The sequence below is a fragment of the Aythya fuligula genome, chromosome Z (assembly GCF_009819795.1).
Source record: "Aythya fuligula isolate bAytFul2 chromosome Z, bAytFul2.pri, whole genome shotgun sequence".
Classification (NCBI taxonomy): Eukaryota; Metazoa; Chordata; class Aves; order Anseriformes; family Anatidae; genus Aythya; species Aythya fuligula.
This window is the reverse complement of record NC_045593.1, coordinates 18,497,014-18,523,523: the sequence shown is the minus strand read 5'-3', so window position 1 is coordinate 18,523,523 and position 26,510 is coordinate 18,497,014. Positions and strand designations below refer to the sequence as shown.

General features: G+C 35.0%; 1 protein-coding gene across 3 annotated transcripts in view; it reads left to right on the top strand.

The window, feature by feature from the left end:
- The window catches only part of ARL15 (ADP ribosylation factor like GTPase 15), a 218,211-nt gene that overhangs the window by 92,176 nt on the left and 99,525 nt on the right, over nucleotides 1-26,510 (top strand). For 2 of the 3 annotated variants that reach the window (XM_032205411.1, XM_032205413.1), the window contains one exon: nucleotides 14,589-14,871. The exons of the other annotated variant lie outside the window; for it this stretch is intronic. In XM_032205411.1, the coding sequence (XP_032061302.1) occupies nucleotides 14,589-14,768 (180 nt within the window). In that variant the 3' untranslated portion in view covers nucleotides 14,769-14,871. Of the gene's footprint in view, nucleotides 1-14,588; nucleotides 14,872-26,510 lie in introns of those variants that run through there. 3 annotated transcript variants of the gene reach the window in all.

Here is a 26,510-nt window from a genome sequence, read left to right as displayed (position 1 = left end):
GTATGCAAACTGTGAGTCACTTACCAAAGTCACAAAAATATTTAGTAGTGACAGGTAGGATGAGTTGGAAGCTGTTCACGGCCATTGTGCTTCAGGAATAGGCAAACACTTAATCTGAATGTGCTGAGGATTTGTAGAAGCCACATCAGACTGATGAAAGCAGAAACTGAATCGGCCCATAAAGCTTTGCCAGTTCAGTAGTGAAGATACATATTTGTGTGGTGGAATATTGATTTTGGAGAGTTTCTGGTTTTTGGTTTTGTGGTGTGGGTTTTTTTTTTTTTGGTTTGTTTGTTTGTTTGAAGATATAAGGCTGTTTGCAAGATCACATGTGAAGACATCCATAGAATTTAATTTTTGTTGTTTTCTTTTACTTATCCAAAAGTGCAAGTAATTTTTTTTTTTTTTTTTTTTTTTTTTTTTTTTTTTATAAATACCAGCACATTTAATATGCAATGAGTCTAGCAGACAGTCTTCTCAGTCTGTTTTAAGATTGTTATCTTTTTTTTTATTATCTTTCTAAATACTGTCAGGGAAAAAGGTGAAAAAATATTATGTGAGCTGATCACAAATGCCTTTTTCTCTTGTGTAGGAGGTCTTGCTTTAAAGTTGAAGTACTCATTGGTGTGTGAAACTTCCCATTTTTCTTTGTTCTTCATTAGAGTATGATTAAAAATGTCTTTGAATTACAAACAGTATTTTCAAAATCAAATGTGAAAGATTGGTCCCTTGATTGCATGAATTGTGGTGTTTTCATATATTTGACACTATTTTAAGGTGTTTGGGTTTTCAGTCGTGGATGGTGTCCAGCTTGGTTTTCTGCTAGCAGAAAGGGTGGCTCTCCTTGCTAAGTGAACCACAACAGTGATGTAGGGACTGTTACACTGCAAGCTTTTCCTCTCTTGTTTATGTCTGGAATTATTTGTGTAGATAAACAATGTTGTCTTGATGCCTTAAGTTTCTTGAAACTAAATTGTTGCAGTACAATGTTGCAGGTTTATCAGGGGCTGTGCAGGGGATCTGGAGAGCTATGGAAACTGTTCTTTGTGGGCCTGATGCTTTGTAGTCCAAGCTGGCTGCATATGACATTCTTAATTCCAGGATTTAAATTACTCCTCCTTATTGTGTGTAAGGTAGATCAGTGTTCTCGTGCTATTTTGCCATAGTTTGTCTTGTATTTTCTGTTAGTTAGGTTAAAATAGCTGCTTTTTGGAAAACCTTTCAATTTACTGTGTGAATATTATTATAGATGTCACTACTAACAATCTGAAAAATGGCATTGATAAGTTGATAGTAGGTTAAGCTTCAGAGAGAGTTCAGTATCTCAGCTAACAGCTTTGAAAAGATAGTGCCTCCAGAAGCAGAACATAATAATAATAAAATAAAAATAAACAAACAAAAAAACTGCCTGAAGCCAGGAGCAAAAATGGAAGTACTGGCTGCACTCAGTCCCATTCTTGCCCTGCTCAAACCTTGCAAATTAGTTCACCTACCCGAATTCTTAAAGACCAGCTGTTGCAAATTTGTGTACTTTGACCGGGACGACATCTATAGCAAAGTTAAATTGCGGGCAGATTTTTAGTTCCTCAAAAAACTATTTGCAAAATAATTTATCTTCAAATTACTGCAGCAAATAGCCAAAATATGGATTCCTACCCTGTTTTGAGATCATAGTGACCTAAATGACCTTAATATTTGCAATCCCTTCACAGCAAATACTTCTCGTCCAAGGTGTATCCCCTGATATTTGAAGATTGTTTTGGAGCTGGATTCTGCTATTTTAAGTATTGGCTGTTTCTTTCAAAACTGTGGCCTCTGCAGGAACTGTGGAGTTATTTGTCAGGCTTCAGTTATGAATACATTTCCAGGAGAGGACAACATTTATAAACTGATGTTTAGGAAATACTAATTTTGCCATGCTTAGAACAATGCTGAAAAATCCCTATTTACACATCTCATAGGAAATCTCCCTTTCTGATAAAATAATTTCTTCAGAACACTTAGAGCACTTACGTATAAAAAGATCCTAAAATAAAGTAATATAAACAAAATATCATACAGGAATATAAAGATCAGTATAAAATAATCAGTAAGTAGATCCATGCCCTAGTTGGATGTGAACAACAAAACAGGTTTATAGGGTTGCAAGTCTGTGTCCAATGTAAATATTTAGGAGGTAGAGCATTCTTTAATCATTGCATTGTTAAAATAATTACTAATAGCAAGTTAGGTAGTAAATATTTACTGCTGCAAAATGCAAGTAACCTTTTAAAGAAATTAAAATAAGAAATTGCAAATCTGGAAGAAGCTGTATTTTTTCTCATCACTTTGAATCTCTAGCATGGTAGGAAATAATGGTGAGCAAAGAAAAAATTAAGATGAGCTGAAAAGGAATTGTAAAGGCTGTTTAAGGATTTGTAAATAAATAAATCTACCCAGAAGGTCTCTTTGTATGAAAATCCCTTTATAAAAAGGTGAAGAATGACATGAAGGATCCAAACAGTAAGCACCCTTTTCTTTAGATGGATTTGTTTCAATTACTGTTTTATAATAAACGAGGCCATGGCAGATACCTCCTACTCCCCTACTCCCCTCCCACCGTATTTTCATTAGATCAGATGGTAATTTGGAGTTGTTGATAATAGGTTAATAGTTTACAAGTAACCGAACTGTACAAATGTGCACATCTATTTTAACAAAGAAGTATAAATCTCTGAGTGGTAAATTCCTTGACAAATAAATCTGCAAGGAACTGAGCTGTTTTCACATATTAAAAACATTTGCTAAAAGATGAATACAGATTTTTATATGTATTTGTATACTTATGAATGCTTATGTGGTATTCATTAACTAAGGATTGTGGGAGCTGAGAAAAGCACAGCTTCTTGGAGTTCTGTCTGAAACCTTTTTTGTTTGGTCAAAAGTTGCTGAGATATAGTTGAGAATTATTAAATGAAAACCTGAGGCCCGTTGGATACAAATCTGAATACATGATCATAATGATCCTTTTGGGCCTCTAAGTCTGTGAAACTGCTCTTCAGAGGAATTCCTGAGTGCTCAGAAATTTAATTACTGTTTGAGACATCTTGTATGAGCAAGAGAAGTTGTATTTCCTTCAGAATAAATAAGTACTTCAAATGGAACTTACTAGTGGCTGTGTAACTGCTCTCTAAATAGAACTCCACATGTTTTATAAAAAAAAAAAAAAAAAAAAGGAAAAAAGAAAGTTTCCTGATCAGATGAAAAAAATGGAAAAGTATTTAATAATAAACTGGATCAAGTTTGTGATAGCTCTGCAATTGTGCAAGTGATTTAGGATGTGTTTCCCTTTCAGACATTCTTATTTTTAGTAGAATTCATTCTTAAGCACAACAATATAAGCTTCTGCTGCTTAAAAGATGAAGACATACCCTTCCTCCTTTAGTGTTTGTTGGTTTGGTTTGTTTTTTTAAGTGTAATAGTATAAGTAATAGTAAGTGTATATAGTAAAAGTAATAGAATATCTTTAGTATATATATAAGTGTAGGTATATATATATAATATAAGTGTAATAGTAAAAGTAATAGAATATCTTTAGTACTAAAATATATTTGGCAATAAAATATATCATGTATCTTTTATTTACTGCATAGTTAAACTATTTTCTGTATCATTTATATTTGGTACTCAGTGTAAAAGAAAAATTTTAAAGTTTGCTTGGGATCAGATAATAATTGTTTTATTTAAATATGTACACAGTGTATGAAATGAATTTCTGGTCATTTTGCATTCCATGGAAATTAGATGCTTACTCTTCATGGAAGATCACGATATGAGCATCTTTATTGGTCATTCCAGAACAGGAAGGAGGTTGAGTATGGAATTCTTTTGGTCCCTCTGAACACTCAGCATTCCTCAAGATGCTTGATGGGAGTTACTCCTGCAAATAAGTAGTATGTACTGTAAGGGAAAGAAGAACTGAAAATTGATGCGCCATTGGCCCATCAGAGTTGAAGTGCATTAAGTGGGCAAGCATAAAAGTCCTATGATTGAGAGGGAAAGAACCATGCATCTCTGGAAGTGGAGATAGTAGCATATGTTTGAGATATTGCAAAGCAATGGCATGTTCCAAATGACAGGGTGAGGAAAGGATCATTTTGTATCAGCATTCCGGATGCATATGACTGGGACAACACTGCAGTTGTCAAGGACCAAGAAAGAATGACACATTATTATAAAGCGAGATTTGAGGTGGGGGTTGGTTTGTTCTCCCACGTGCCTGGTGACAGGACGAGGGGGAATGGGCTTAAGTTGAGCCAGGGGAGTTTTAGGTTAGATGTTAGGAAGAACTTCTTCACTGAAAGGGTTGTGAGGCATTGGAACAGGCTGCCCAGGGAAGTGGTGGAGTCACCATCCCTGGAAGTCTTCAAAAGACGTTTAGATGTAGAGCTTAGGGATATGGTTTAGTGGGGACTGTTAATGTTAGGTCAGAGGTTGGACTCAATGATCTTGAGGTCTCTTCCTAGAAATTCTGTGATTCTGTGATTCTGTGATTAGATCCTTTCCTATTCCTTAATGTTGCTGAATTCTTTCTTTTTTTTTTTTTTTTTTTTTTTTTTTAATTTCTCTTCCTGGGTTGTCTACAGGCCATTGTGCTTGTGGAAGAAAATCTGGGATGTTCAGTGGGTATGAGTTAAGCCAAAATCAAAGATTTGTTGCCAGTTTATGAGCTTGCATGTCAGACAGGATATTGTGGCTTTTGAAAATGAAATAATCCAGAGAGAAGGGATTGCAGGAGGCATAGAAAGGGAGACCACTGTCAAACTTTGTGGACCTCCCTCTCATCCATTCCCATAAACTTTGTTGGCAGTAAAGCAAAAGGGATGAGTAGAGAGCAGCTGGGGATGAAACAGAAAGGAAGAATGGAAGGGAGTTCAGCAGGTTCAAAAGTGATGAGGTGACAGGTCAGGGAGGCTGAGAACGGAATACTGTGGTGTTTTTGGTTTTCCCTGGAGGCATTCTTCTACAGGGATGTATATTGAGAACAGTGTCCATCATTTCTTCAGAATCCGTCCAACATACAATGACATTTGAATCAAACAGTGGACCTGTTCTCATCCCTTTCTTCTGGTGACTCAGCAGACATACATGGGAAGAAAGATGAACTATCCACTCTCTAGCATCTGGGACCAATATTCTTCATAAGACTAGAAGCAGAGTTTTGAATGTAATGACATTATTCTAATGATGATTTGTCAATACTACATCATATCATTAGTCATGCTGGAATTTTTATAATCATAAATGTTTTCTCAAAATAGTTTAGATAATCTGCAGCAGTCTGACATGAAACTGTAACTTGTTCCACTGGAATCTGTACAGCTCAAAATTTTGAGTTAGTATAGGAAAGACTTATTAGTGAAGGTTCTTACTAGAATCTTATTCTTCATTTATTAGTGAAGAATAAACTAGAAAACATTAAAATACATGATGAAATTATTTTTTCTTGAAAACTTATTAATGTATTATTTAGATTTACTCAGGTAATCCTTGAAATTGTCCGTCCCCCACGTGCTGGTTAGAAAAACAGAATATGAACACTGCACAGAATACATAATGACAATGCACGCACACAATTTCTCAACATCTTTACTTTTACAGTGTTTTCTGTTGTCTTTGGTTCTTGAAAATCTGCTCACATACAGAGTTGCAAGGGTCAGAAATACTGTCTTAAAAATAAGACCTCAATGTACATGCACATACGCCTTTTTAAAGTTAATGCAGGCTGAAGTTCCTTATTCAATATGCACTGTAAGGCATCTAGGAAACTTAAAAATAAAACAAAAAAAAATTGCATTAGTTGATGAGCTTTTCTGATCAAGACTCATACACATGTATGTAAAGAGGAGGATAATTGGGATTACTGCATATATTATTAAATACTTGCTACAGTTACATTATATTTACTTAAAATTAAGTTGTCCCATTTGTCTCTGTCAATGCAACCTTGTTCTCTAATCTTTTTCCAAGACTTGTTCATAATGTATTATGCCATTGGTATTGTCGTTTTTTTTTGTTTTGTTATTGTGGTAATAATGGCTAGGTAATAAAGGCTAATACATTTTTATTGCCATTCTATGAGACGTTCAAATATTTATAGGATTTGTATTTCCTTTGCCTCCCTATTGCTTTGCTGCAAGACCTTTGGAGCAGACCATACAGTAACTAAAAAAAATGCTGACATAGATTGTATTCCAAATTAGATACTTCCATGCCTCTATCCTAATAATGCTTTTACTTGCAGCAGAGGATAAAGAAAGAGTGAAATTTTAGTTACACTTTAGGACAGAAAACTAAAGCTCTTCAGAGCTGTAAACAAAAAGATGTTCTGTCACCAATATTGCAGGAAACATTGTGATCCCTTTAGCTGCAGCACTGTCTTCATTCATGGCACAACCTATGTGTGTAATTTATGAAAATACATCATTCATTTTGATTAAGCACAATTATCTGTGATTTTTAAATGCGCTGTTTAGATTCTTCTTGGTTTGTTTTTCATTCATTTGTGGGTAAGTAAAGACTATCCAATGTTGTTCTGTGCACACACATTTTTGAAAACTTTATTATACAGCCAATAGTCTTTGAGTAATTTTATCTGTTTTGTATATACTGATTCATTAGTTACAGATGAAGTTGTTGTTATTTCATTGTAAGATTATTTTCTTTGTTTGTTACTTTATGGTGGTTTTCTTAGTAGTCCTTACTGAATTACTGTGTGTTCTTCAAAGAGGAACTGAGTGTAGAAATGGTGCTGCACATTCTTCAAGTATTTGGTGTGGCTGTACGTCCATCATGTGATAGAATCATTGTAATGTAATTATTAATGTAATGTAACTGTGTAATTCTGATTGACTACTTTTTCTGCTAATGTACCACCTATATCATTTTTCATGAATTTCAGAATGTATCAGCTGTTAAAGTTAAAATCATAGTTGAGTTTAAATCGATTTAAATTACATTTTTGAATAATTAAATATATAATGACGAGAAAATCCTTAATATTTTCCATTATAATTTCTCTTGTTAGTTTTGTTAAGGTAATTTTGAGTTTTATTAAAATCTCAGTCGTAATACTTAAAAATAATCTTATTTTTAGAAAATCTTTAGAAAATCAAGGTATTCCATTTTAAAGTGAAAATAGAGTGTTGTTAAGGGAGAGAAAAAGCTTAGTATCTTTGTATTCTGATTTATTATACAGAAGGCTGTTTTTAACAAAAAAAAAAGGGGCTTTTTTTTTTTTTTTTTTCCTTTTTTCCCCTCCACTATTCTCAGTCTCTTTTGATCATTGATCTGGGTGACCCCACGCTCAGGGGTTTTTTCTTCATTTGACATGGACAGATTTTTGAAGTATAGCTCTCCTTTGGGAACCTCGGGCAGTTCCACTTGACTAACCTGTGATCTAATGAGCAGTAATGCAGGGTTACAGTGACCATTTTGTTTGCTTTGAGGGAGGATGGCTAGACAGAGAGTGGGAGAGAGGCGTTGTCTGCGGAGAAAAAAGATGCAGGGTGATCGAACAGTGTGAAAAAGACTTGTTAGCCCACATTAGTGTGCCTGATTTACTTCACAACAGGTCAGGAAAGGCCAAAGGCAGGGTTGTCATTAAATTGCAAAGTTGAAAATCCCAGTATTCTAAAGCATTCAGATTTCTGAAAGTTGTAAATTAGAAAGTTTGTGGTTCATGATGAATTTGCCAGGAAGATATACAGGAGTACCAGTTTCTTTTAAACATTATAAGGTACCTTACGTACTCATGCTGTAAATATTAAAAGAAAACCAGCTTTTTAAAGTACTTTCATGGTTGACTGTTTTACAATGAAACTGGGTGCCAAAGAAAGGCCAAACACTAACAAGGTCGTTGCACTTTCTTTATGAGCCCTGGGGACCCCTTAATTATGTGCCCGTGCTGCTTATTTTGAGATCTGTGGAGAGTATGTATGCGTGTGTTTGCATAATATATAATTTTTATTTGTATTTATTGTTTATATACGTACACAGACATATTTTAAAAAATAATAAATCTAGCACCAGTTGCCCAGGAATGTAGATTTCTAGTCTTCTGGAGCACATTAAGATTCTTTTTCTCCTGTCATTTATTGTTTCTCTTAGAGTGAACATTGAACACTAATCTTCATGCCGTTGGTGACCAAGTGAATATAATTTTATCTTTAATTTATGTTTAATACTGCAGGGACCAAAAGAACCTATTGTCTTTATGTTCTGAAGAATTGTTTCTCCTAGTATGTAAATGGAGCTTTTCGACACTTGAATTGGACTTGACAGCCTGTCTTAAAGACATTAAGACAGGCTAATATCTTTCATCTTCTTTAGCTAATATTTGCAAATCTTTTGTAGCTGCTTTGCAATTTCAAAAATAAAAAGTTGGAACTATATATTTCTGAATTTATATTTTCCCTTTTGTTTCATTTCCTTATTGCTAATTGGCAATGGCTTGAATCTCTGTGATTTGAAGGGTACAGCTATCAGGCAGAATGTCCTTTCACACTGTTCTATTGACAGTCTTTAACTCATAGCAAACTCTTGTTATTTCGTTTTCTAATCTGTCTGGCTTTAGTAAAAATCAAAATTCAACCTTTTAGTTACATTATCATTGTGCATTGAAGCAGTGGATAATAAAACAAATGGGTGGTCTTAGTGGTGAGGTACTTTTTTTTCTGTCTGCTACCAGAAGTTTCGCTAATTGATTCTTACTCCTGCTGGCTGTCAAAAATCAGTTTTCCACAATTGGCATACAACTGTGTTAACTTTTAGGTTGTTCTGCAGGGACGGTTTTTGTTGTCTTGATCTTGTTGAATCTTATAACAGCTAGTAAATATACAAAATTTTATGTTTGACCAAAAATTAAGAGATTTTTTATTATTTGACTTTAGGAACTGTGCTCCCCGGGATCATTTGAATGATTTTGATGTTAAGGAGGTGTCTTGTTTAAAAGTAACAGAAAACAATAGGATGTCAGGCTAATCATGCTGAACACTAGCTTTTTTTTTTTTTTTTTTTTACTTGCATTGGATTAATACATGGTGCCAGATTATTTTAGTTTATCTTACTCCTTTTTTTTGTTGGCAGTGAACATATGGTGTACTTTCACATCCTTATAAACTGAAGTCGAATGTGGGAAACAAAATACATTTTTTTTATCTACAGTGCTGCATTTCACAGTGACTTTCTCAATGTCGGTCCTGTTTTTACCACATTGTAAAATTTGCTTAAGATGAGAATTTTGATATTGAAATAATTAATTTCCAAGCAGTGTAGTGTCTAAAGGTGCTTAGGGATTTCTGCAAACTAGACTGGAAGAATTTCATGCAGGTACATTTTCATTTTACAGATTATTTTAGCATATGTTTAGTTGCAGCAACTTGGTATAGATGCAGTCTAAGAAACTCTGCACTTGACTAGCTCTTCCTGTAGCTTTAGGTCATGTTAGTCAATGGAAACTTATTAGGGCATAAAATGATGGGAAAATGCTAAATAAATCAGAATGCTGAATCAAAATACACTAAAGCTTTAGAACTATTCTCTTTCCATCGGCTTTATCCATTGCCTAAATAACATTGTCTGTGCAGTGTGTATGCACTCTTTATTGGCTCTTCTGTTTGATTTAATTATTCAGTTACTCAGTGTGTCTGAATTAAGTCATCTCTGCCAATCTGCTTATTACAAAGTGTTTGGTCAGTGAGTAGAGACTAATGCCATCTCATTGGATTAATTTTTGAAGGTGTTTGTTTAGGAAGCAAGACATTGGAACAGTATTTCAAAATTGGCCTATAAATAAGTCAACCAAGACCCTGCCAATCACAGGCAGTGAAAGGGCAAGTGTTACTTAACCATTTGAAGAACGTGATAAATTTTCACTTGTTCTTGTTGGCTGCCTTGAAATCGTGAGTAGATTTTGCACCTTGGTTTCTGGACGTTCTGTTTAAAACCAACCAACCAAATTAAATCCAACACCACCAGCAATAAAACAAACAAACAAAAAAAAATACAAAAAATTTGCTGCTATGTAAGTTGTTTTTACATAAACTTTCTATCTATTTTATGAAAAAAATAAAGATTAAAAACTTTTGTGATGGTAATGTTGGTGGTTTGTTCAGGAGACTTCTTCAAAAATGGAGGGTTACTGCCAAAACAGGCATTCGGAAAATTATACTTCCACTTCATAATTGCCTTTTTAATAAAACATTTCTTTTAAGATAGGGATATTTAACTTTTTATATAGGTACTAAACTGCAACTTAAAAGATTTTACTGTTTATCTGTATGTTGTGGTATATAACCTGCAGCAAAACTTTATACTCTGCTTCAGGTTAAGATACCATTCCTGTAAGTTACCTGCTATAAAACCCCTAATGGTGTAACATTATGATTCAATCCACATCATGGACAGGATGCAACCAGTAATGTTTAGCAAAATAGGAGAAACAAAATATAAAATTAATTGCAGGTGCTCTTTTACTAAAGAAAATGGGTGTGTCTTTTTGCATTTCTCTTAAGTAATTTTTTGTGTCTTCAGGCTATATTTGAGAAATATACCTCTAAAAATGTTCTAAACTGGGAATGCAGTAGCTACTACCTTACATAAAAATGTCTTCCTGTGCCAATGGACTCTGACAATTCAGATTTCAGTAACTGTAAAGTGGGCTTAAAATGCTCCCCAGATGTATCAATCCTTTTGGAAATCATTCTTAATGTGCAATAGGAAAAAAATCTTGCTTAACTGAGAAAATTAATTCAATAATGCCACCCTTCCCCTGCATAAATAAGAAGGTGGGGGTGGTAATACTATGTCTGGGAAAGGGAGCAAAAATGTATGCTTGGATATCCCATTGCCTGCTGTTACAGGGGTTGTGCTTGCCAGCAGTTTCTGGCAAGCGCGTTCCTTCCAAACCCTCTCCAAAATCTGCAGGCATATAAAAAGTCTTGTGCCTGTGTTAGTCACCTTTCACTTACTTGTAGTGTAGAAGGAATGTTTATTGACTGACAAACTGCCTGTTTTGAAATTAGGAAAGTTGAATGAAGTTTTTGTTATGGTACATGTTAGTTTGTTGTTGTTTAATTGACAATGCAATTGAGTTAGGAAGATGGCTGCTAGTTTCCAAACTGGGTAAGAGCTTATAGAGTGCTGTTGTGGGCAATAAGGCCTGGGATTTGGCTGATGTTTTTATGGATGCAGAAAGCAACAGAGCATCACGTCTCTGACTAACATGCAGGAGTCTGGATGCTCCAAAAGTGATCTATGTTCAAAGGGTGGGTCAGCAAAGTGACATCTTCATTTTTGGTAGAACCTAGCTATAAAATCATTTAAAAGTCTAGTGTGTCTGACAGTGGGGCACCATGCAGGGGTGCAGACTGGAGAGCTAAGGACAGTGCCTTAAAACGGTGTTGTCTTCTACAACAATAATACCATTAAAGGTACTACTTAAGTAGTAGGAGGAGGAACTGAATGAAGTTCTAGAAAGAACCATGACTGAAGGGACACCAGAAATCTAGCTTATTGAATACAACGTACTTTTGTACAACTGTCTTTCTCAGGAAAGTTCAAACTCATGTTCTTTCCACTCTGTTTTGTTCTCAAATATATAAAAATTAAATTTAAAAGATGCCTTGATTATAAGCTGGCATCCAACCGACAGGTGGGGTTACACCTGGCCACTGGCCCTTCCTGCTTTTTAGGCAGAAGGCTGTCTGGATCTTTTCATGTGTCCTGCTCCCAGTACTTGTGTCTTTAACTGAAATAGCTACCATTGTAGTATTAGAACATACCAGACTTTTGATGTATTTGCTTGTCACCTTTGAGGTAAAGAAAGAGTCTCATATTCAGTTTACAGGATTTAAACGTAGGCAGACTATCATCTACAACCTCAAAGATAATGGCCATCTAATTATTGGTGATTCCAATGAGAATTTGAATTTAAAGCAGGAATTAAGAGCTTGACAGAAGAGGAAAAAAGGCTGTTTTCTCCCAAACTGGCGTTATTACCTGTCTCACTGAGTATTTCCATTTTTCTCCTTTTCCAAGATGCCTCCAATTCAGTGCTTTTATATGTATAGACCCTGCCATACTCAATTTAAAGAAGTATGATACCAATCCTAACAATTGTGGTCATTAGGAATCCTGCACTTGTTACGTTACTGCTACTGTGTTGTGGTATTGACTTAGCTCACCAGAGAAGTTACACAAATCATTTTACCAATAAACTAGGATGGCAATTTTTTAGTTCTTGGCCTTCACAGTTATTTCAACTGCTGTATTCTGAAAAGTACAATTTTAAGTATTCCTAAAGTCTGCAAAAAGTTAAAAATTCTTCAGGATACAATGTTTTATCTGAGCATTGCGATCAAAAAGTGAAAGAAGGATGATTTACACTGCTCAGGATTATCATTCAGGGACTGACGATGTTATGAAGTGACTAAAATACGTCAATGCTAGAATGTGTCAAAGCTACCCATGGACAACATTAGTTCAGTGTGACTGAAAAATAATTTTTAATTAAGATCAGAATTACATTTTGAAGATATATAACCAGTCAGTTTGTAACCTGCTTCACAGCAATAGCAGCAAATTATTTTAAAGGGGTGGATTTGCTTTGACACTTGAGCATTGTGTATTTCCATACTTTTTTTGCCCCTTAAAAAAAACCTTTGATACCAGTTTGGGTTCTCTTATATTATGATATTGGAAATAAATACAGCACTGTCAAGTTCTGAAATGGCATTCCAGAGCTACATAATATATAGATAATATACATTAATTCTTAATTATTTGCTATAAATGTGTATGTATACAAATATATATATATGTTCTACATCCTGCATCCATTTCCATAAGTAGAGTTGAGTTTTATTATTATCTTTCTCTGGCTGTCTGATCCAGAAACAGCTGAATCTTTCTCAAATTTATGTGGCTTTGAGATTCAGGGTGATTTAAAATTGCCTTTATGTGATTGTTCTTCCCTGGTAACTCAGCGAGGAGATATGAGCATTCTTAAAAAAAGTAATTTAAACCCTAAAAACTTCTTGCACTGGGATGTCAGCGTAATATACTACTTTGTTTTCTTAATATTTATCATATTTTATGTTAATTCACCTATGGTGTTAAGTAATGCAGAAGTAGTATTTTGCTATAAGGTATATTTTATAGTATATTTAGTATATTGCTATAAGATATGTTTTTAGGTATGTTAAAAGTCCATTCTGAAGTGGTTATTTTGTTAGTATACCCACTGAAGACCATAATTTTTTCTATCCTGCAGAATTAAAATTATTTTACTGTTTAGATTAATTGTTGCTTTAAATTTATTTTTCTTGATTGCATTCTCTTAATAGAATTTTAATTAGTCTTTTTTATGCAAAAAAGTTTCTCTTTAGAAGTATAATTCAGACTTAAGTCAGAATATAGATGTTGACATAACATTCAGAGTATATGTTAATATTTTGAACTAAGTGCTACTAGATAAATATTCATTAAATCTGCATTAAAAGTGATATTGGCTAATTTGCATAGTGGAATTGTTTGCAAGCTTTGATACAATTCTGCATTTTTCCAGAGATGGAAAAAAAAAAAAAAAGCTTTAAATCTGATTCCCCATTCCTTTATTAGAAATTACCAATGAAGCAACAATTAAGGTCTTTCTCAATTTAGACCAATGAGGCTCTTTGGAATTCAAGTTTATGGGAGTTTTGTGAAGATTGGTACAAAGTACTATTGCTGAAAAGTGTGGCAGTCCTGTACCTATTAAAGGAATTTGCAGCTTGAGCTCCACAAAAGGCTCAGCAAGAAATCGATGTAGTTCTATAGAAATGCAGGAAAACTCTGCCAGAAATCCTGCAAAACACCACAGGATTCCACAAATTTAGCATTTTTCAGCTGACTGCATTCTGGACAACTGCTGTCCCTCTACAACAGAGACAGATCTAGGCTGGATCATCAGTCTCACAACCTCTATCAAACTGTTCTCTGTTGCATCTTGAGACTGCTTAGATGGCTGCTTTGTGCGGTGGTTGGAAATAGAGAAATATTTTATCTCCATGTTTTGTTGCTGGGATGGATGCAAACAGTTACTCATCACCATAATAATGAGAAGGGAAGAGTTATACATACCACCATCATAGTCTTCCTGTTCAGGAGCTTTGAGGTGCCAAGAATAATTTTCAAAATAGATCTTCAGTTCACATTATTTTCTCTTTTAGTTGTGGGTCAGTACCAGAAACCTTCCAACAACCCCATTCTACTTCTCCTTTAAATTCTGTGCTGCAAGCACGTTTTGGATCCTGCAAACTTTTACTGTGCTATGGTACAATATTTTGGGGCTATATCAGCTTTTTAGTATTTCATAGTACTCAGCAAACATTATTATTTACACATAGTATCTAAAGTTTTGGCTTGGAAGGACCAAGCCACATGTTTCTTGTACTCTGTCTCTGAAGCTGGCAGGCTATTGTTAGAAAAGACAAGGTTTGTTTTTGTCATGCAGTAATAATCTGCTGCTTGTCTTTGCAGACCTGAGTATTTCATCTTAAATTTTACAGGCAAACAACAAGGGAGAAGAGATGAAGAGAAGAAAAGCAAACCAGAGTCCTAGAAAATTCCTTCTCTTTTTTGTCCATGAAACTTGTTCCACAGTGAAAGGAGTGCTTACAGACAGGGTGTGCCAGCTGATGTCACCCAGCATTGAGTGGGAAAGTAGAATGCTAAAAAGCAAAAAATGAGAGTTGTACTTGCCTGTTTGCTTCCCAAAAGAATTTAAATTCAGTGCTTGCTACTTGTCAGATGCCCAGAGCCTCCTCACCTGTCTTTGGTGCTTGCAAATCTGCTCCAGTGATCAATGCTCCTCACAAATGTCTGCCTGAGACCAATTAAAATTTTACCAAAGAATACTGGAAAAAAAAAAAAAAAGGTACATGTGTGTCATGTAGTTACTGAATTCTTTAAAGATAAAAACAAAGGCCATCACAGAAGCAAATTAAAGCCCCTGGGAGCTGACATGGTTATTGAAAGCTTTAACAGAGCTGCCCTACCATAGAAACCTGCTTTCTATTGTTGTTCATTTTGGTCTTTGAAAAGGAATTTATGATCAAAGTTTTGTTTGAGCGCAACACAATGGCACTGTTAAACATTCTGCTTATATTTTGGCAAAGTTAGTCCAGGATTTGGGCTTTTTAAAATTTTTTAACATGGCACTCATCCTGAATCAAGAAAAGCATTTTACTGGTTACAATGTTTACCTCTTGAAATAGCAAGCTTTACTTGGGGTGGGTGTTTAAGGATGCTTTTAATCTTAGCTCCATGAAAAAAAAAAAAAAATCACTTTTTAAATGTATTTAATTATAGTGGATCCGTGTTTCTTGTTTTATATCTGTTCCTACTATTTTGTGATAAACACTGATCTAGAGCACTTTTGTGGTTGACATCTCACAAAATTAATGAAAGAAAAACTGTGTAGTTAAAATATTTAAGATCGTAAGCTGCTTTTATACCTAAAGTTTCCAACTTGATGACCATCAAGCAAAATCATTGAAGCCTACTATCCCATATTTCAATTGCTGTCTACAGAAAGAAGTTAGGTTTTTGTCAATTAATATACCATAATATGATTCTTTTCCATCTTAAAAGCTAATTATCAGTTACTTCATTTGACGACACATACAGGCTGCTTCAATCCGAGGGGGGGAGGAGGGAGGATAGGGTTAGAAATAAGTGGTACTTACAGTTGAAGAAGAAATTACAGTTATTTAGATGTTGGAAAATATGGGTTCATTTCTTGTCTTTGCTGCGGACTTTCTGCACAAGTCCACAGCTAGCTTTGTGGAAGTCAGGTATTTCTGCTCTTCGGCTTATGTCCACGGAGAGAAATCTTGTAAATGCTCTAGGGTTGTAATGGCAATCTGGAGTTTTGAGTACTTGGAGACCTAAGAGCATCTGGGAAAAAAAAAAAAAAAAAGTTGATCTCTGTGACAGTTAAACAAAGCTCCAAAGACTGTGATGGTGAAACAGATTACATAAATCGATAGGAGGACCTTTAAATTAATGGTGAAGAAAAATCTATGTATTCTCTGTTCCCTTAACATAGAGTTTTTCAGGTATACATTGGACTTTTAGAAGCAGCTTTAGAAATGCTGTCTTGTGGTGTGATCTTGATGTGATCAAAGCAAAATGAATAATCGGCCAATTTAAGTTTTCCATCTTTAATGTCTGTGGGAAATAGGCATATTTGCTTAGTCCTATATATGAGGTTTGTACGAAGAATACATTGAAGTTAACTAATGGATTTAAAAGAGTTTCTTTCGAGTAGGTTGAAAGAAACATATCACAATAGAGGTCCCCCTCTGCTGGTGGAGAGTTTAATGTTCGTCTTGAACATTGAAGTGTATCTGGACACCAGTGTAAAGTCAATTGACTCTAAATGTATTTATGCAATAAAAAAACACTGTTACACAGTGACAACTATAACGAATCTACTGAAAACATTTTAAAATGAAATACCATACTACTATCAAGTTTACTTATAAAGATGTCTTTTACTTTTTTTTTTACTGTATAAAGATGTTTACTTATTAAAATGTCTACTCATCTTAGCTCTGAAAGATAATTCATGTCGTATCCAATAGAAAGTGTATGCTGTATTGTCAGTTTGTATTATACCTAGCCTCTGGCACTGTTAAGCCTGTTGTTTAACCCTTTCCAGAACTGTTTAAGAATTTTGCTCTGGTAAGCAACAGATTCCACTTCTCATTTTTAAGAGATTTCTTTTAACTCAGTTTAATAAACTGCTTCAAATATGTTTGTATGCATACCTGTCAGGAGAATTTGTCTTCTTTGGAAGGAAACGTATGTACTGAATTTTGCATGTATACTAAGTATTCATAAAGAAGAGTGAAAACTGTAGGGCTACTGGAGACAATAGGAATACATTTTGCATGGAGAGAATTTTTTACAGTGATCCACTGAGAAGTGAACCAGCAGGAAAATACAAACGAACAAACAAAAAGCCATCCTAAGTAAATGTCTAGAGAAGACTACCATGAATTCCTTCAGCCTAGTGTGTTTCTCCAATGTGACTTCTGTTTTCCTGATTGCTGCAGGGAGATACTTTTTCTTGTAACAGAGATGACCCACCAGGATGGGAAATAATTCTGTCTCTTTGCTTGCTTCTTCCATCTTTTCTCTTTCATGTTTGACCAGATGGGTTAAAACTCACTCATAGCTGTGGACTTAGTGCACAGTAAGATGGTTAATTAATTCCTTGTTTTAAAATCTAGAACATTGTGGCCGGTTACTTACTTTTGTGTTTGTGTGTGTGTGAAATAAAATTAGTATGTGGTGACTACTTTTATAAAACAGATGCAAATAGAAAAGGGTTCTAAAATGTATTACAGAATTGTTTGATTTCAGTATGGCAAATATTAAAGTAACTTGGATTAAACACTTGAAATAAATACTGTAATCATTTCAAGTAGTTTCCATTTCTTATGATTACAGATGAGGATCTATTACAACTGTAAATCAAAACCTTTCTGTATTTCATGAATTCACATACAAATATAAGGGTGTGAGAATGAGTGTTCTTACTGTATGCTGCATACAAAACACGATCAACTTTTTTTGAAGTTGGGATTTTAATTTTAGGCTTAGAAGTACTTACCCAGGCATGATGTTTTCCCTCTGTATATCTAGCTAGTGTGAATGAAACAGAATAAGAGAATGAGGTTTTCTTCTCCTTGGAAATATAAATCACGAGAGGAGTGTGAATGAGTTTAGTATGATCATTCAGTTAAACCTGAATGGAATTTCCTATAGGAAAGAAACAGCACCATCAGCCGAAGGGGTTTTCACCTTCTCTTAAGCAACAGGATGTTTTGGCATTCTAACAAATTCTTTTTGTAGATTTTATTAAATGATAGGCAATGCTAATGCTGTCCTTCTGCTTCACTTCCCCCTTCCACTTTCAGTATGAGTTGAATAATTTTAATATCTAAAAAAAGCAAATAGTCTTTTTGCCACAAAATTTAAATGTTATTATTATTATTTTTTAATACTTAGAGATTTACAAAGGTCTTTTTGGTCATACTCACTGTTGTTTTGAGAAAAATATCTCTGGCTTTTTAATCACTTGATTTGATTTTATAAAAGTTGGTGTTGGCTATGTCTATCCATACCTACAGGGTCTCTCTGTTTAGTTGTATTAGATTTAAATACAGAACAAGCATGACTTCTCAATTGACAGCTTTATGCTTACCTTTTAAGATGGTGTAAGTTGTGTCAGGCACTAATGTGTTGTTTTGTTTTTGGCCTAAAAAGTTAGATATGAGGTGGCATAGTTTCTCATTAAAGTATCACTAAAAATAAACAATTACGGCTAACAAATTAGGTTATAATTGCAACTTTTCTGATAATTTCATTTTGTTTAGTTTTCTTGGAATTACCATGTTGTTTTAACAACTTTTAGTTAAGTTTTGAGGCTGGTCTTGTCGGTATACTAGGTTTTAGTATAAGCTAATGAAAAATGGAGTTGACTTGAAAAATTTGGCTACTCTTATATGCATGGTGAGTTCAAAATTATCCCTGTTTATACAGCCTGTGGCAATTTAAGCAATGTGTTTTGTCACCTGCTTTGCTGTCTCATGAAGCGCTGGAACATTTATGAAGAAATAGAAAATATGACTTTGAATCCTTGACGTCTTTTAAATAAATGCACATATTGATAGTGACAGATTGCTAAACTTGGCTTTAGACACTTAGCTGTGTTTCTTGCCAAAAGTAATCCAGATGTGCATAATTTATCTGCCTGCCATATGTGCACTGACATGTCTTTCTATAATCAACTGTCTGTTGAGTATTGTTAAACAGTTAAATGTTCTTTATCAACTATCTTTTTGAATAATGCTAATAAGTTCTTTAAGGAGTTAAGGAGTAGTAAGACCATAAAAACAATTTTTATAAACTGAAGAAACCAACTTCAGATTTTTAATTGTCAAAAAGGCATGCATATTTGGGAAAAAAAAAAAAAAAAAAAAAAAAAAAAAAAATTGGTAAAAGAAGCTTATGTAAAGACCATCTTAGGTGGTGTTATACAACTAAGGAGGATGCATATTTTATGTAATCTCATTAGAATGGGACAGATCTTTGTTGTGGCAATGTAAAGGAAGTTGCTATGGAATAATAACATTAATTAATAAGGATATTTTTTGTATGAGCTGCTTGTTGAAAGGAGAAAATGAATTTAACTTGACAAGCAGTAACCAAACTTGTCCTGGCATTAAGTTCAGAAAGAGTTGTAGGAGGACATTTGTGTCATTTGGAATATTTCATCACATCATCACAAGAAACAACCCCATTATACAGTGTCTATTGCACTGGGTATTTGCGCTTCAGAAAGTAATTTCTTGATTTGTATTACTGCATTACCTGGAAAAATTCCTGTTTTAAGAAGTGTTCTGTCCAAGGAGTTTGCTATCACCAAATTTTGTTTTCAAAGGAAACAGCAATCCACAGAAGTATTCCATTTGTTTCCTATATGCCTTTCCGTTCACCCCATTGACACAAAGTTATCAGAATATTAACATGGATAGTCTGGCTTTCATTGATCTGTGAGGTATATATTGATCTTTGAGGTGTCTGGTGGTCATGTAGACCAAAATGCAGTGTCTCATGGCTCTGCGTTTCCCCTGAGGAGAAGGGCGTCTGGCTCTGTCTGATGTTCCTGTGCATACAGGTAAGTATTTATCCCTACAGTTATATAGATATCTATCTGTTGTACATAGGCCTGTCTTTGTAGCGATCTGCTTTTGTTTTTGAACTCCCCCCCAGCAGTTGCATAACTTATGGCATGATTAGCAGCTCTTCATCATCCTGGGAGGTCTCAGTCATGACCTCTCCAACTGCTGATCTTTGTCATTTAGATGAGAATAGGTGTACATAAGCTATTGAGAGCACCAACTCTATGATGCTTATTCCCAACAGGTCATTCAGATTTGGGTAACTCATTTTGGTTTATACAAGGGAAGACATAGAACTCCTATATAATGTGCTGAAAGAACGTTACCATGGGAGACAGTAAAGCAGCAAACAGTCCTTACTACCATCCTATTAGAACCCATCATTGCTGGAGTGGTAGAAAGGTGCTGCATGCTCCTAGTTTCTAGACTTTGATGTTTAAAATTTAAGATTTCAGTTTGTCTCTCTGACTAACACATGATCTAAATAGTAAGCAGTGTTCAGAGATGTTATACTGCTGTAGTTACCAAAGTTAGTGGCTGTTTTGGTATGGTCTCACAGAGTACCCTCACACAAACCCTGGCAGAAAGTTGGGAGGTTTCTTAAGGAAAGAAAGTTGATTGTTGGTAAATTGTCTAGAGTTACTAGGGTCAATCATGGATCAACACTAATCCATGCTACTTGAACTTCTGTGCTTGCTGAACCATGCTGCAGTTACTATGTTAGGGTCTCTGCTCTTTCAAAACAAACTAACACCCAAAATCAAAGATCTGTGGTGGTGTGAGTTTAGCTGCTTTTGGGAACTGATCATATAAGCTGTTTCCTTAAGTGTACGATTCACCTCTCTCTTTCTCTCTCCCTCTCTTGAGGTACTTAATGTTTACTTGTCTAATTCAAAACTAGTTGCATGCAAAATATGGGGAAGCATGTTTTCTGAAGACTTTCTTCTTGATGAACATGGTTTCTTGCATGTGAGAACAACTATGGAATCTCAGTATTCCATAACTAACCAGAAATTTGCTCCACTCTCTGCCCACCTCGGGAAACCCGAACTTACTTCAACAATTATTCCTTATAATGTAAGTTTTCTTAAATAGAGTAAATACATCTTGTTGAAAACATAGAGATTTTTCAGTCTTGTGATGATCTCAGAATTTTCAGCACATTTTTTCATCATTGTTTCTTTGTGTTTTGCCTTCCCTTAGTCATTAGTAAAACAATGGGTGTAATTTTTCCCTTTACTTTAAAAACAAAACACAAAAACTACCAAATCTCATTATAATTTGTGATACTCCTTCAGGCAACACATTTTATAGATTTATTCACTCTTATTAATATATGTTCAGCATAGTATCCTACCTCTTGTTTATAATAATTTAATAAGATATGTTATTAGATTACTTCAGTTACTAGGAGAATGGCAACTTTGTAAGAATTTCAGGTGAGAAAGTATATTTTTTCATTTTACTCAGATGCTTTTGTGAATCTTAAAATATATCCTGTTGCTTGTGCTTTGTGAAATACTGTAATATTTTCCATTACTCATTTCTTAGCTGGATTTGTAAGTCTCTGAGAAGCTTTCAGCCGCCACAAGCTATTGACATAACATGGCTTTTATGAAAAACCTTTTATGCTCTGATTACTTGTATCCGGAGTTTATTAGGGCTGTCATTGTTTGCCACAGAATTATGCTTCAGAATCTTGGCTTTTAATTTTCTGTCTTAAACTGTTTTTGTCTCAGTTATGGAAGTCATAAACTCTTAAAAAGTACAAATGGAGTTTAATAAATGTTACTACACTACTACATTACATGACCTTCTGAAAATTAAGGATTGTAGCAATTTTAAACTCTGTCACTGATCATTTCATCAATATCAGTGACATCTTGGCCACTTGTAACATAGCAGTTCTGTCATTCCAGATGTTTTCTGGTAGGCAAATGAAAAGGGGGAGAGGAGAGAAGAGGTGATTCAAAATTAACCTAGATGTGTGCATGCATGCTTGCATACATCCTACAGACACTGCTGCAGTGAATATCAACTGAAATACAGTATATTTGTATACAGTCTTTTTCCTGCCCAGAAGCATTTAGTTATTTTAGTTTCTCCTGTTACATTTATGAAAAGACTAATTAACATAATAGAAAAGTGTTTTGGCCAAAGAAGAGTTAGTCTGATGACTGAACTCTCTCTCATTACATTTCCATTTATCTATCTTGCTAGAGTAGACAGGACCCTGGATTAACTACAATTTGAAAGGTTAGTTGAAAAGATTAAAGGTGACTTGTAAATGGAAAATGGCAACTTTGCTCTTTTGGATTCTAAACACATCTGGTCTAGTGTTCCTCATGTTGAGTGGTAGGTTTGCCAAGACTTGTTGCAGACTTTGTGGAGTAGTAATAATAAACCTGTTCAGAGAGTTTAAAAGAACTTGGCATGCCATATGACAGGTTCTCGAGTAGTTCCGTCAGGAGCCAAGTGTACTGTAATAGACCCCGTTTAAATTGTTGGCTTACACGAAAACTGGAGATGTCTGCATTTTCTCCTTTTCTCCTCCCTCCCCCTGAAGTACAAAAGGCAGATGAATTTATTAAAATGCTTCTTTAGTGTATGTTATTGAGCTGCAAAAGAGACCAATAGATAAACGTTATTGTAAGTTTGCAGATGTGCTCTCATTTATGCCTGTAGGCAAGATAAATTTATCTACTTATGTAAGAGGAGCCTTTAATCAGATAATCTGTTATTGCAAGTAGTTTAGATCATGAGGTGAGTAGTTTTTAAACAGGCCTTTTCAGTGTGTGTTGACTTTACTGGTCCTGTTCTTCATCATGAGAAACATAAAAACACAATCAGGTATAAAGAAAATAAGCTGTATCCTTTTCTCTCTTATCTTCAATACAGTATATGTAACTACAGACATATGCAGTATTTCTATATGAATATACAGCCCATAAAATATTGCTCATTATATTATAGAGAAAAGAGCAGATCCAGATGTTTGGATAATAGCATCCTTCAAGAGAAGTGAAAAAGTGGCAGAAGGATTGAAACATGTATAACTAACATGGTATGAAAAATCTGTCTTCATATACATAGGGGTAAAAGAAATAGAGATTATAATGGAGGCCTAAGCTTGTTATGTCCAGCAAGTTTTTTCATACCCTGTAAAAATCAATGCTTTTATGAACAGTAAGTTTTCTGACTTCAGTGTATGTTTTCATGTTGCTCTTCAGGTCTGGTCTTTATACTACTCTTAGAGAACATCTACTTCATACGAGAAAAGGTATTGTTTAATATGGAAATATTGACCACCTTTGACTTTGACATCCTCTACTGCTGTACTAGACAGGGTCTGCTTTTCTGAAAGCATCTTCATCTTATTCAAGACATGACAGGAAGTGACTGACATACAGAGATGTGTTAAGTGTTTGGGTACAAATTAACTTCGAGAAGAAATCCTGTGTTCCTGCCTCTTCCTTGCATACAGGCCAAGCATTTAATGGGTTGCAGTGCAGAGTTGTATAGTTGAGCCAAAAACGTTAGGGGCCGAATCACTTCAGTCTAATACTGATTCATCTTGCTTTTGATCTTGTCTGCTTTCCTTTCTGAGTGAGGGAGAGGTCACTAAGGAGGGGATAGCTCAGAAGTCATCAGAGAAATCCCAGACCTCATTTATCTCTGAGAATCAGTCTTGTTGTTTTTTTTTTTCTTTTTTTTTTTTTTTTTCTTTTTTCCACTTTATTTGCAGTGGTTAGTGCTTACAGTAAACTTAACTATCTTTATTTTCCCAATATTTTCAAATCATGTTGCATTCAGCCAAGTGATATCACTGTAATACTTCCAAGAAAGTATTTAGTGGTGTTATTTTTGGGGCAGCTGGGGTGGGTATTGGGTTATTTGTTTGTTTTGCATATGCTTTTTTTTTTTTTTTTTCTTTAAAGCCACTGGAAACTCAGCTATTGACAGGAAAAATGCCATTGTCATCCCAATAATGGTTGTTTAACATAATGGTGTCTTGAAGGAAACTGCCTACTAGCTTAGCACAGGAGGACAAGACAGCTCATAAAGGAGAGAGGATTTGAAAAGCATAGGAACTTTAGAGGATTAAGAGGATGCTTGAAGACTGATCAGCTAATCAGCTCTTCCAGATAATATAAAAGGGAAAACAAGAAGAGACCTAGCAGGAGTACTATTTTATAGCAATTCCATTTAAGGGAAAAGAACTATTCATGTGTCTCCTCTCAGGGACTTCCAGTGATCTGGTAATTAATAGTGATTTTAATTACAGTAGAAAAAAAAAACCTACTATCAGTTTCTCTTTGGTCACCTAAAAGAACTTTCTTACCAGAATTTTTGGGAAAAGAAAGACCATTTAACAGTCTGTGCCTCTGCCACCCCAAAACCTCAGAATCCTCATCACCTCAGTGAAATACAGAGTACAATGGACTCGGGGCAAATGAGCAAGATTTAGCACAAAGGCTGAACTGATGGATATGAATGATGAAAGCTCACTCATGAGTTCCAAGCTGATGAATGGAGTCCACTCCATTCAAGAACGTTTTAGAGTAAGATGAAATACTTCTTGCAGTACAAATTGCACCTGAATTTCAATAGTATTACATTCTCTTAACATTACTCAGAATGGAAATCTGCTTTTTTAAGAAAGGTTTTCAGAAACATTCCAAAGGTTCTGAAACTGAAGTAAAATACACAAGTCTTTGCCTCAGGGTGTAGAAAATGTTGGGGAGAAAAGTTGTGTGTTTTGCAGGGATCAGTCAATCACATTTGTTGCAGCTATAGAGCTGTTTTGCTTCTCTGCTCTGCGAGGTGCTGAAGAGAAGAGAAGCATCTGACTGGATGTCAGAAGGTGTCTCTGCATCAGTTCCCTTGCAAGAATGAGAATAGGATACAAAACTGGTGGATTCAGGTCCAGTGATCAAGACCCAGAACAAATGTTTCAGGAAATAGTTTAATTGCTGTGTATCTTTGACTTCATTCATAGTGCACCTGAATTGAAAAAACCTTCAAAAATAGTCTTTTTCTTCTGACTTCTGTGTAGTAGTGTGTGTGTGATGGTACCTAGACAGGAAGCAGGATTTTCTGGCTGTGTTTCTGACCCTATGGTTCTTTACACAGGTTCGTATTCTTTCTCTTTTCTCCCTCGTATCCCCACTTCATTGTTTTTTTACTCGGTATTCTTTATTTTCTGAAGGAGTAATCTGTGTTCAGTGAAGGTCAGCATCAGCACCAAAGTAGTACCACTTTTCCAAGAAGAAATTTCACTTAGTAGCCTGGTTATTTTCTTCTGACTATCTCCTTGTACAAGAACCTGCTATGGTGCTGCTCTGACTGGTTTTATGGAGATGCACTGTTGCAAAGCAGGAATTGGGCAGAGTTGTTTCTGAGGTACAGAGCACAGGCTTGTCATGTGCTAAATACAGACATTTTAGTGAATCTTACAAATTCTTCATATTTATAAAGAACTTTACAAATATCATGCAATCTTCATTATTGTAAAAAAAAAAAAAAAAACACAGGTGTTTGTAATTAGTATTTTCTTGCTTCAGCTGTATCATTGTGATAAGTAAGCTATGAAAGTGGACTGTGAAGAAAATGCTAATGTAAGCTACTAAACTCTCCAAAGAGTATTAAGAAACAGTCTACTTTGCCTATCCTCATGAAGTTGGTGGTCTATTTTTAGAGCTTGTTGAGGTGCTGTGTTTAATTGAAATTACACCTTTCAGAAGCCATGCATGTGCAGTTACTGTGACTCGAGCATATCTTAGGTCACGTTGCCCCTTGTAGACTTTGGCTAGATCCCTCTGAATTGCCCTTCAGATCTTTGTACTCCTTCCTAACATTAGTCTTTGGGTGCACAATTTTTCATTTCAGCACTCCTATTTCTAAGCATTACTTAGAGTAAGTATAATTTCTAAGTATTCCTTAGAAATATTTATTTAGGGGTAACTAAAATATTTGTATTTAATCTGCATCAAGATCAATGTTGCTTCACGTACTGGTTTTATATATGTGTTTATTTGTTAATGCAATATTCATATTTAACATGAATACATTCATACATAAATTCATACATTCATACATACACAAATTAATTTCCACATAAAATTATTTTACTCTAATATCATAACCAAAAATACAAAAGTTGTTCACATCTGTATGATGCTGAGTACTAGTTCTATGAACACAGTCTCGTTGAAGGACTGGTTTGTGACATCTTAAGGTTTTTCTGGTAAATTTCAGTTTATCCTATTTTTAAGAGAGATTGAGGTGGCAGTTGAAGTACAGAGTTAGCTTCCTTTCAGTACGATGTAATGCTGAGAAAATAAAAAGCAGTCAAACTTCATATACGGTAACCAGCTAGGTCCTCCCAGTCATTTTCAGGGAGGTGCAGGCAGACTCTGGGTGCAGAAGTTATGGAGTCACGTTAGTGTGGCGCTGAGCTCGGGGTGTCCTGGTGCTCTGCATGGTATTGCAGGCACCCTCCTCTTGGACTGAAGTCATGACTCAGCTGTATGTGGTTGAGGTCCAGGGAAAGGAAGATCAGGTCTCCCTTCAAGAAAAAAATTTGGATATACTTATAATAGTGATCACTGTGATATATTGGCACAAAATACATAGTAATAAAAATAATTTAGGATTATATTTCTGTGCATGTTCTCATGGTGCAGAATTGAGATCAAATTAATTTAGGCATCTCCTGGTTCAACTGAAAGATGG